General features: G+C 48.0%; 1 protein-coding gene across 1 annotated transcript in view; it reads right to left on the reverse strand.

The window, feature by feature from the left end:
* LOC143288825 (solute carrier family 22 member 7-like) overlaps positions 1–12,600 on the reverse strand; it is a 29,546-nt gene extending 16,946 nt beyond the window's left edge. The window contains exons 1-6 of the mRNA XM_076597468.1: positions 12,469–12,600; positions 11,191–11,391; positions 9,279–9,527; positions 6,218–6,423; positions 5,495–5,710; positions 1,518–1,784 (exon numbers count right to left, since the gene is read on the reverse strand). Of these exons, the coding sequence (XP_076453583.1) occupies positions 1,518–1,784; positions 5,495–5,710; positions 6,218–6,423; positions 9,279–9,527; positions 11,191–11,391; positions 12,469–12,474 (1,145 nt within the window). The 5' untranslated portion in view covers positions 12,475–12,600. The remainder of the gene's footprint in view (positions 1–1,517; positions 1,785–5,494; positions 5,711–6,217; positions 6,424–9,278; positions 9,528–11,190; positions 11,392–12,468) is intronic.

Genomic DNA, 12,600 nt, shown 5'->3' on the forward strand with positions numbered 1-12,600 from the left:
TAGACTCACGGGGAGGGAGGGGGACCAGGAGGGGGAGGTGTGTTGAAAGCGGTGTGCAGAAAGAGTGGGTGTTGTGTTATAAGTGAGTAGCAAACAAGAACAAAGGGAAAAAATCCTACTGATTTTTGTTACCATTACCCTGACATTCAACTGATCTAAGTCACGTGAAAATGTTAGTGCTGTCAAAACTACCAACGGACCAAACCACAGCACAACACAGCACGACTCCACGACACGTCACAGTGAGACCACAACCACAACCACAACCACAATCCGACCCCATACAACCCAGTCAAACATAACACAAAACACCCCCACCCCCACCCCCAATAGTGATTTGGATGAGACAATAAATCGAGGTCCCGTGTGCGGCGTAAAAGAACCCACGACAGCAAAAAGCTGTAACAAAATCCACTTCGATTGTAAAACAAAATGCACTTGAGCTTTTTTTTTTCTTCTTCCTTTTTTGATATATATATATACATTGGTGTAGTTGAACTGTAGCCAAGCGTTCTTCACGGGGAATCTGTCGCGACAAAAAGTAAGACACAATACAATGCAATATGATACAACACAACTCAGCACAACACAGTTTCAGTTTTTGAAGGAGGCGTCACTGCTTTCGGACAAATCCATATACGCACACATCTGCTAGGCAGATGCCTGACCATCTGCATAACCCAACGCGCTTAGTCAGGCCTTGAGTGCATGCATACATATGCGTGCACATATTATCTCAGTGGATTTCCTCGACAGAATTTTGCCAGAGGACAACAGTATTGTTGCCATGGGTTCTTTCATTGCCTAGTGCGTGTTGCACACGGGGCTTCGGTTCATCATCTCATCCCAATGACTACACGCTCAGTTTGATTTTCCAGTCAAACGTGGGTTCGAACCCAGATCCTCACGGACTCTGCATTCGCAGATGAGCGTCATAACCATTCTGCCGACTTAACACAACACAGCGCAATGCAATGCAACGTAACATAATGCAATACCGTGCAATACAATGCAATGCAACGTAACGCAACGCAACACATTACATCGCAACGCAACATAACACACCAAGCACAGCACAACGCAAGACAACACAAAGCAGCGCAACACAACGCAACACACCAAAACACAACGCAATGCAACGCAGCACAACATATCACAACATAGCATAGCACAACACAGCACAACAAATCACAACATAACACAGCACAGAACAACACAACATATCACAGCACAACACAACGCAACGCAACATAACACAACAAACACAACGCAACACGGCACAGCACAACATAACACAACGCGACACAACCCAACGCAACACAGCGCAGCACAACGCAAGACAACATAACACAACACAACAACAACACAACCCAACGCAACACCACACAACACAACACCACACAACACAACGCAAGCACAAACACACGCAAACGCAGCGCAAGCACAACGCAAACACAACACCACACAACACAAACACAACGCAACACAACACAACACAACCACCCTCTGTGACCCACCAGGCGAACCCCAGCACCAAAGTCTTGACACAGTTCCGCCAACCCTTGAACAGTGTGCGGTAGCTGTACTGGTGGTCGTCCTGACCCTCACCCTGCTTGGCACGTGACGACCGCTCCGCTTGGACCAGCCTCCTCAGCTGATCGTCCGTGGCGTCGCCCGTCGCCTGCAAGGAACGTCCGTTCATCTTGGCGATCCTGTCCATCACTTCACGGGCGGCCTGCACCCTCCCCTTGGCTGCCAGCCAGCGCAGACTTTCTGGGGAGATGCTGGAGAAGGAAAGGGGGGGGGGGGTGTGGGGGGGTGGGGGGGTGAGTGGTGGTGGTGGTGGTAGTGGGGATGAAGGGGAGGGAGGGGGACCAGGAGGGGGAGGTGTGTTGAAAGCGGTGACTGAAAGAGTGGGTGTTGTGTAAAAAGGGAGGGGGTCACATTTTTTGAGTGAGTATGTGCAATACTTTTACATGAATTGTCTTATATGTTTATTGCTTCTTTTTGATCAAGTCCTGTTTAATGGTGGGTTTTTTGGTGTGTGTTCAGTACTTGTCCACGTTGGTTTTGCCGCAACTTATGTGATTTCCCTTCATGAGATAATAAAGTTGTTCTTATGTCATGTCATGTCATGTCATGTCATGTGTCGTGTCGTGTCGTGTCGTGTCGTGCCGTGCCGTGCTGTGTCGTGCCGTGCCGTGCCGTGCCGTACTGTGTCGTGTCGTGTCGTGTCGTGCCGTGCCGTGCTGTGTCGTGCCGTGCCGTGCCGTGTCGTGTCGTGTCGTGTCGTGTCGTGTCGTGTCGTGTCGTGCTGTGTCGTGTCGTGTCGTGTCGTGCTGTGTCGTGTCGTGCCGTGTCGTGTCGTGTCGTGTCGTGTCGTGCTGTGTTGTGTCGTGTCGTGTCGTGTCGTGTCGTGTCGTGTCGTGCCGTGCCGTGTCGTGTCGTGTCGTGTCGTGTCGTGCTGTGTTGTGTCGTGTCGTGTCGTGTCGTGCTGTTTCGTGTCGTGCTGTGTCGTGTCGTGTCGTGTCGTGTCGTGTCGTGTCGTGTCGTGTCGTGTCGTGTCGTGCTGTGTCGTGTCGTGTCGTGTCGTGTCGTGCCGTGCCGTGCCGTGCCGTGCCGTGCCGTGCCGTGCCGTGTCGTGTCGTGTCGTGTCGTGCTGTTTCGTGTCGTGTCGTGTCGTGTCGTGTCGTGTCGTGTCGTGTAGTGTCGTGTCGTGTCGTGTCGTGCTGTGTCGTGTCGTGTCGCGTTGCGTCATGTCGTGTTATGTCATGTCATGTCATGTCATGTTATGTTATCCTACCTTCTGTTATAGAAGAGTGAAGAGGTGCAGGGGAAAAAAACAGGACTAGTTGTATGAGGAAGGAAATTACACAAGAGTGGAGGGGTGCAGAAAGAACAGGCATAGCGTTATAAGGAAGGGAAGTACAGAAGGGTGAAGGCGTTGCAGGAAGAACAGGTATAATATTGTAAAGGAAGGGAATTATAGAAGAATGAAGATGTACAGAATAAACAGGTATAGTGTTGTGAGGAAGGGAATTATAGTAGGTTGAAGGCGGCATATAAAGAACAGGTATAGTGTTGTGAGGAAGGGAATTATAGACGGTTGAAGGCGGCACAGAAATAACAGGTATAGTGTTGTGAGGAAGGGAATTATAGAAGGTTGAAGGCGGCACAAACATAACAGGTATAGTGTTGTGAGGAAGGGAATTATAGAAGGTTGAAGGCGGCACAGAAATAACAGGTATAGTGTTGTGAGGAAGGGAATTATAGAAGGCTGAAGGCGGCACAGAAAGAACAAGTATAGTGTTGTGAGGAAGGGAATTATAGAAGGCTGAAGGCGGCACAGAAAGAACAAGTATAGTGTTGTGAGGAAGGGAATTATAGAAGGCTGAAGGCGGCATATAAAGAACAGGTATAGTGTTGTGAGGAAGGGAATTATAGAAGGCTGAAGGCGGCACAGAAATAACAGGTATAGTGTTGTGAGGAAGGGAATTATAGAAGGCTGAAGGCGGCACAGACATAACAGATATAGTGTTGTGAGGAAGGGAATTATAGAAGGCTGAAGGCGGCATATAAAGAACAGGTATAGTGTTGTGAGGAAGGGAATTATAGAAGGCTGAAGGCGGCATATAAAGAACAGGTATAGTGTTGTGAGGAAGGGAATTATAGAAGGCTGAAGGCGGCACAGACATAACAGATATAGTGTTGTCAGGAAGGGAATTATAGAAGGCTGAAGGCGGCACAGACATAACAGATATAGTGTTGTCAGGAAGGGAATTATAGAAGGCTGAAGGCGGCACAAACATAACAGATATAGTGTTGTGAGGAAGGGAATTATAGAAGGCTAAAGGCGGCACAAACATAACAGATATAGTGTTGTCAGGAAGGGAATTATAGAAGGCTGAAGGCGGCACAAACATAACAGATATAGTGTTGTGAGGAAGGGAATTATAGAAGGTTGAAGGCGGCACAAACATAACAGATATAGTGTTGTGAGGAAGGGAATTATAGACGGTTGAAGGCGGCACAGAAATAACAGGTATAGTGTTGTGAGGAAGGGAATTATAGAAGGTTGAAGGCGGCACAAACATAACAGGTATAGTGTTGTGAGGAAGGGAATTATAGAAGGTTGAAGGCGGCACAGAAATAACAGGTATAGTGTTGTGAGGAAGGGAATTATAGAAGGCTGAAGGCGGCACAGAAAGAACAAGTATAGTGTTGTGAGGAAGGGAATTATAGAAGGCTGAAGGCGGCACAGAAAGAACAGGTATAGTGTTGTGAGGAAGGGAATTATAGAAGGCTGAAGGCGGCATATAAAGAACAGGTATAGTGTTGTGAGGAAGGGAATTATAGAAGGCTGAAGGCGGCACAGAAATAACAGGTATAGTGTTGTGAGGAAGGGAATTATAGAAGGCTGAAGGCGGCACAAACATAACAGGTATAGTGTTGTGAGGAAGGGAATTATAGTAGGTTGAAGGCGGCATATAAAGAACAGGTATAGTGTTGTGAGGAAGGGAATTATAGAAGGCTGAAGGCGGCATATAAAGAACAGGTATAGTGTTGTGAGGAAGGGAATTATAGAAGGCTGAAGGCGGCACAGACATAACAGATATAGTGTTGTGAGGAAGGGAATTATAGAAGGCTGAAGGCGGCACAGACATAACAGATATAGTGTTGTCAGGAAGGGAATTATAGAAGGCTGAAGGCGGCACAAACATAACAGATATAGTGTTGTGAGGAAGGGAATTATAGAAGGCTGAAGGCGGCACAAACATAACATAGTGTTGTGAGGAAACATAACAGATATAGTGTTGTGAGGAAGGGAATTATAGAAGGTTGAAGGCGGCACAAACATAACAGATATAGTGTTGTGAGGAAGGGAATTATAGAAGGTTGAAGGCGGCACAAACATAACAGATATAGTGTTGTGAGGAAGGGAATTATAGAAGGCTGAAGGCGGCACAGAAATAACAGGTATAGTGTTGTGAGGAAGGGAATTATAGAAGGTTGAAGGCGGCACAGAAATAACAGGTATAGTGTTGTGAGGAAGGGAATTATAGAAGGTTGAAGGCGGCACAAACATAACAGATATAGTGTTGTGAGGAAGGGAATTATGGAAGGCTGAAGACGGCACAGAAAGAACAGGTAGAGTACTGTGAGGGAGAGAATTACAGTAGGGTGAAAGCTGTACAGAAAGAAGTGCGCGCCCTGCCCCACGCCCAATCCTTCCTCTCTACTCTTTCTATCTATCTCCCTGTATCATCCCTTCAACTCCTCTGCCTCGTCCCCTCTCTCTCTCTCTCTCTCTCTCTCTGTCTCTCTGTCTGACTTGCTCTCGCTGGCGAATAATGGTTGTTTCTTTTTAAACGATCAAGTGTTTGCATCCCTTCGTGAGGAGCAATTCCCTACACTTAAATGAATTATCCATATCAGTATCCGCATTCTTATCTCTGTCCCTCTTCCCCAATGCCCCAACAACTGGGGTACTCACAACCACCCGAAAAGCGTTGGCAGGGTTATGCCGGCGACCACGAAGTGCAGGTAGCGCCAGTGGGGAAGCTGCCAGGCCACCACGCAGAGTAGCCCCGCCCCGATGGCCCAGGCAGGTATGTTGGCCAGGTAAGGGCGCCAGGTGTGACGGACGAACTCGATCATGTACACGTAGTGCAGTACGATGAAGGATCCGATGGCCGCTCCCACGAAGAACCTGAAACGACGGCGTGGACACGTTTCGCACGTGCTTAGAAGGCACTTTCCTCTGTGTGTGTGTGTGTGTTGGGGGGGGGGGGGTTAGTGAGTGTGCGAGAGGGTGTGGGTGTGACTTGGTGGGTTGGTGAGTGAGTGTCTGAGTGAGTGACTGAGTGTGTGAGTGAGTGTGTGAGTGGGTGTGTGAGTGGGTGACTTGGTGAGGGATTGAGTGGGAGGGTGAGAGGGGTGAGTGAGTAACTGGGTAAGTGATGAGTGGTGAGAGAGTGAATGGACGGGTGGATATGCATGAGAGAGAAAGTGATGGGTGAGAATGTTTGTCTACGATTGTACTAGTGAGTGAGTCAGTCAGTGACAGACAGAAAATAGCAGAAGCCAACACAGAGAGACACATAAAGACAGAGATTCGATGGAGAGAGAGAGAGAGAGAGAGAGAGAGACTAATACACAACATCTTACACATACATACACACACACACACACTGAAGACTCAGCCCCCTCCCTATACCTGAGCGCAGCGTACACCTCCCAGGACGGGGAAAAACCGGCCGCCAGACAGGCCAGGCCGTGAAAGGCCATGGTGACGTAACAGGTGACCCTCCGGCCCACACTGTCTGACAGCTGACCAGAGGCCAGCGCCCCGACCAACACGCCGGCCATCTGGATAGAGTTGATGGCCGCCTTGATGTACTTCCGTTCACATACCAGGTCCCACTGGTCGGTGAGGAGGAAAGGGGAAACAGAAAAACCAGAGGCTATAGAGGGAATGAATAACCAGAGGCTATAGAGGGAATGAGTAACCAGAGGCTTTCGAGGGAATGAATAACCAGAGGCTATGGAGGGGACAAATAACCAGAGGTTATTGATGGAACAATATTAGGCTATAGATGACAGAATAAGAGGCTGCAAATGAAAAAAATATGAGGCTTTCGATGGAAAAATAAGAGGCTGTACATGGAAGAATACGAGGCTATAGATGGAATAAGAGGCTGTAGACTGAAAAAATAAGAGGTATAGATGGAAGAATAATAGGCTATAGATGGCAAAATAAGAGGCTTCTTGGTAGTCTGTCCGGAGCCAACGATGACAAGGTCTGTGTACTCAGCAATGACAGCGCATGTGATCGTGACTCTGCAGCCCAAAGCTGTAAGCACACAGGCCCCCACAGGTGTCGCAGCGATGGTCTGAGTTTTGGACTGAGGAGGATGAGGCCCTATGTCGTCTGTCCCTCACAGCGGCGAGACGTAGTCATCTGTCCTCTTCAAAGGCAGTTGTTGCTTTGGAAGTGAGAGACCTCCAGGTTGATCTGTTCGCAGCAGAGGCTTCGAGCTCGCGTGGCTGGATGGCACACCATCTGAGGTTGCACTTCAAGGTGTCTTTGTACCTCAGTTTGGGCCTAACCTGTCTGCGTTGGCCCTCCTTGAGCTCACCATACATCAGTTGTCTGGGGATGCGGCTGTCGTCCATTCTGATGACATGACCAGTCCAGTGTAGCTGAGCCTTCAGCAATAATGACAATGCTTGTCAAACCAGCTTTATCCAACACATCTTGGTTTGTGACTTTGTCCTGCCAGTGAATTCCCAAGATCATGTGCAGTAATCTCATGTGGAACTGTTCTAGCTGCTTGATGTGCCGTCGATACAGGGTCCACATTTCACATCCATACTGTAGTGAAGAAAGGACTAGGGCTTTGTAGATCTTTATCTTTGTGGACAGTCTTATACCTTTCAGCTGGATAACCTTTGCTCTCAATCTTCCAAGGGCCTGGTTGGCTTTCTGGATCCCGGACGCGATCTTTTTATCCAGAGATCTATCTGCAAAGATGGTGCTGCCCAGATACTTGAAGCTCTCCACACACTTCAGTTGGACTCCATCAATGGTAATGGCTGCTGGGGCTTGGCTGTGTTTGGGGCGGCTAGGACCAGGACCTCCGTTTTTCCATTGTCAGTTCGAACAGCTTGGATGCTTCTGCAAAGTGGTCGACAATGACCTGTAGGTGGTTCTCCTTGTGTGCCATGAGGGCACAGTCATCCGCAAAGAGGGCTTCAAGGATGGGTTTCTCCAGGGTCTGGGTCGAGCGGCGAGTCGACGAAGGTCGAACACGGATCCATCCAGACGGTACTTGATGTATTTGCCCAAGTCCAGGTCTTTCGCAGCATGGAGAACCTGCGTGAAGAACAAGTTGAACATCACGGGGGGCGAGAACACAGCCCTGTTTCACTCCGTTTGAGATATTGAAGGAGTTCATGTTGTCACCATTGGAAAGCACCTGTTGTCATGGAAGAGCCGTATCAAGGTGGAGAACTTGTGCGGGCAGCTCAGCTTCATCAGGATGATTCACAAAGCTTCTCTGTTGACAGTGTCAAAAGCTTTGGTCAGGTCCATGAGCACTGCGTACAAGTCCATCTGCTGTTCTATGCATTTCTCCAGGACTTGTCGCACAGCAAACAGCATGTCTATGGTACTGCGGCCAGGGCGGAAACCACACTGGGCTTCGGGAAGGTTGCTCTCAGAGACGTTGGTGATGAGCCTGTTGAGAAAGATGCGGCAAGAATCTCCTCTCTAGTGATAGAGAGGAGATAAATTGCTGGCATGTCTTTTTCCTCCCAGATGGTCGAGAGGACGTCGCGGAACGTTTTAAAAGCTATGGTTCCAAGTGCTTTGTACATTTCAGCAGGAATTCCATCTTTTCCTGGCGATTTCCCGCAGTTCGTCTGCTTTATGGCAGTCCTGACTTCATCCTCAGTGGGCGGTAGTCGAGGTCCTCCTGTGTAGTCTTCTATAGCCTCTTATTTTCCGTAATAGCCTCTTATGGCCAGCCTCTACAGATGGGAAAATAAGAGGCTGTGGATGGAGGCTGTAGATGGTAACATAAGAGGCTATAGAGGAAATAATAAGAGGCTGTAGATGGAAGAATAAGAGGCTGTAGATGAAAGAATAAGAGGTATTGATGGAAAAAATAAGCGGTATTGATGGAAAAATAAGAAGCTATAGATGGAAAAATAAGAGGCTATTGTTGGGAAAATAAGAGGTAGAAGATGGAAAAATAAGAAGCTATTGATGGAAGAATAAGAAGCTATTGTTGCGAAAATAAGAAGCTATTGTTGGGAGAATAAGAGGCTCTAGATGGAGGCTATGGATGGAAAAAATAAGAGGCTATAGATGGAAAAAAATAAGAGGCTATAGATGGAAAAAATAAGAGGCTATAGTTGGGAAAAAAAATAATAAGACGCTACAGATGGATGATTATAGAGATGGGCTTGTGGATGAATGTCTTCTGTTCTTCGGCAAATGGGTATTGATTGATTCCAAGCGGTAGTGGGAGTGGTGGTCTCATTGTGTGTGTGTGTGTGTGTGTGTGTGTAACCCCCAAAACCTACCCTCCCACATTCACAAAAACACATTCGCGCACGCGCGCACCCCCATCATCACCCCTACACCCGACTCTTTCTCTCTCTCTCTCTCTCTCTCTCTCTCTCTCTCTCTCTCTCTACACACACACACACACACACACACACACACACACACACACACAGAGGAACTCCCCACAGTTCTAACCCCCACCAACCTGAGCGACAATAGTGACCGAGTCAGGATCGTAGAACCGAACACACACCCCTCCCGTGTCGGACCCTCCGCTGGACACCGGACCCTGGGTCACGTTCCTGTCCACGTCACCGTTGGAAGAGGAGGGTGGGGGAGGGATGGGGGCGGGGGAGCACGTCTGGAAGGTGGAGTTGTCCAAGGTCATGTTGCCCTGTCCCAAGGTCGTGGGCTCCACACACCACCAGCTGGGGGTGGCACCTACCACTGCCGCCTTGCCGAGGATAGACAGCGGTGATGATGATGATGATGATGTTGATACTGATTATATATATGTTTAGGGGGGGGGTGTATGTTCGTCCTTCGGATTCGAAGATGACCATGGCTTCAAAAATCAGATGGAAGATCGGTGGCGGTGGTTCCGGAGGTGACTGATGAGGCCAATCCGGGCCCTGAAGGCTCGCCCACATGTGGGACGGAAGTGAGTGGGTGCTGTCATGGCTGTGGATGTTGCCCGGGCCTTGCGCACAGCACACTTTCGTTGTGCCTTGGTGGTGCGCCTGGCTTCAGCTGCACGGGCGCCTGTGGTGATCTTTCTGCCACTGCTACTACTGCTGCTACTGCTGCTGTTGCTACTGCTGCTGGTGGTGGTGGTGCCGCTGCTACTACTACTACTACTACTACTTCTACTACCACTGTTACTGCTGGTATCATCATCATCATCATCATAAGAATCATAACCATAGCCACAATATTCTGATGTTGTCTCCAATGACTTTATTTCTCTGGTTCACAGGCAGTTGAAGACGATGCTAAGGTTCTGTTTATTAGAGTATCCGCTGGCAGCAGTTAAGTGATGTTACTGTTGTGTCACACCTTATCTTGTCTACAACGTTACTCCAAAAGTTTGCTTTTAAAAATGGTAAAAGAAGAAAGCAAAATTTTATGATCATGGCATTCTGACATTGTGTAAAATGAGTATGGGGCTTAGGTATTGATCATAAATAAGTAAAGGCCAGGAAATCAAAGTAAATGACTAAACAAACATTATAGATATTCATGAGGAATGTACACCTTGGCATTGTGATGTTTATAGTTTGGTTGGGTGGCATTGTATTGGAAAAGTGTTGCCAAATTTATGCTGTCAGGGCTTTGGAGGCGATCACACTCGTCCGTTTTTTGTTGTTGTTTTTTTGTTGTTGTTGTTTTTGTGTTGTTGTTGTTGTTGTTTTTCGGGGGGGGGGGGGGTTTTGGGGTTTTTTTTGGGGGGGGAATGTAGGGTCCAGTGGGTTCCTGAGAAAAAGGTTGCTTGGTGTAGCGTAGAGGTTGTGGAGAAAGGTTACAGGGAGAAGGTAATTAGGGAGAGGTACATTAGGAGTCATGGGGACAGCGTTGCTTGGTGGGGTACGGGTCTTTGAGAGAAGGATGCAGGGGGTAGTAGGGTATAGGTTCTGGGAAGAGGGTTGCTGGGGGTAAGGAAGGGGTTCTGGGAAGGGGGTTGCTGGGGGCAAGGAAGGGGTTCTGGGAAGGGGGTTGCAGGGGGTAAGGAAGGGGTTCTGGGAAGGGGGTTGCTGGGGGTAAGGAAGGGGTTCTGGGAAGGGGGTTGCTGAGGGTAAGGAAGGGGTTCTGGGAAGGGGGTTGCTGAGGGTAAGGAAGGGGTTCTGGGAAGGGGGTTGCTGGGGGTAACGTAGAGGTTCTGGGAAGGGGGTTGCTGGGGGTAAGGAAGGGGTTCTGGGAAGAGGGTTGCTGGGGGTAAGGAAGGGGTTCTGGGAAGAGGGTTGCTGGGGGTAAGGAAGGGGTTCTGCGGAAGCAGAGGATCGGGTCCCGCCTTCCCATGCCCAATATGATGATGTCACTGCCTCTGAGTCCGTGAAAGGCGGTGTTACCTTTTAACCTGAACTCCCTGTTTACCTGTAGCACGTGCCACACTGACTGACCTGCAGCATGCTCCAGGCCACCACCACCTCCATGACGACAATCATCGCCGTAAACAGGATCTGGAAGCGGCCTGCGTCTCCAACCTCTGTGAGAATCTCTTCCAGGATCATCTCCTTTCGGCTGCTGCACGCGGAGCCCTGCTTCCCCAGTTCCTCGGGGGATGACAGCGGCTGGCACGGGGACTGCGTTGATGGCTGCTGCTGAAATGGTTTGGGGGAGACTGGGCATTGTAACTTTAAGAAATTCAATTTCAAAAAATCTTCACAATCATTCCAATAACAGGTTGTAAGTTTCTTGAAATAAGCCGTATTTCCGGATCATTAACGGTTTATTTCGTTGAGGCTCGATCCGGAATCCAGAAACACCACATCACCACTTCCCAACTGCCAGAATGTATAGCCTATGTTTGGTTAGAAGACGGCATGACATCGTTTTTCTTGTTCATAATTAAAAGAAAATAAATACAAGTTCTTAACAGAAAACACACAATGACACTAATACATCATCGACGTGTTTACTGCATATGAATATTTGAAAGTGGATACTGAATTAACTGGAACGAACATAATAGAGAAATTGAATTGACCATGCCGTAGTTTCCCGGCGAGTGTAACTAAGGCTGTCGAATATGGATCTCTGCAGATCTAGAGAAAACGGCTAAATGTTTCGGTGTGCTCGTGGCGATGACAATGTCTCCTTTTCCGCGGACTTGAAAGAATTTCTCAAATGCCTGATATGCACTAGAATATCTTGATTTAAACAGCTTTATCACTTCGAATACCGCAATCAATATATAACGCTTGAACATCACTGGTAAATGCACAATAGCGCTGTGACTAAGACTATTTCTTTCCACCCGAACATGTTTGGTTCGAATCTGCTCTCATACCTTTTTAAAAAAAAAAAAACTTGCCTTCTTGTTATCAATGAGAAACATATGAACTATAATACAATGGGAAATAATTCATGCAAGCTACACAGACACAGTGGACGCGCTATCAAAAATGTTATCTGCTCACTTCCCATCAGCTGATTTTTAGATAAATATTAGTAGATGGTTTGATTAAAAAAGAAAAAGAAATACAAGCAGAAACAAAGATAGAAACTTCCCCATAAAGGAATTCGAAGCCCGTTTCCACGAAAGCACCAAGCAATAAATAGGTAGCAGGAAGATGTGTTCCTTTGATTGTTTAAAAGAGCTCAGCATTTCTTTGACTCCTGTGTTTGTCTGTTGTCAGATTCTGGACGCAGTTGACTTCATCTGTCTTGCCACTCACCTCCATGCTTTCGTTCGCTTCTCAGTGGGGGACACGCACAGAAATGCAGACTTCGCGCCTAGGATACACTTCGCTCAAGGTGAAACAGGTGCCAGGTGTATACAGGGACTGGAGCAAAGATGGGCACTGAAC

The sequence above is a fragment of the Babylonia areolata genome, chromosome 13, assembly GCF_041734735.1.
Source record: "Babylonia areolata isolate BAREFJ2019XMU chromosome 13, ASM4173473v1, whole genome shotgun sequence".
NCBI lineage: Eukaryota > Metazoa > Mollusca > Gastropoda > Neogastropoda > Buccinidae > Babylonia > Babylonia areolata.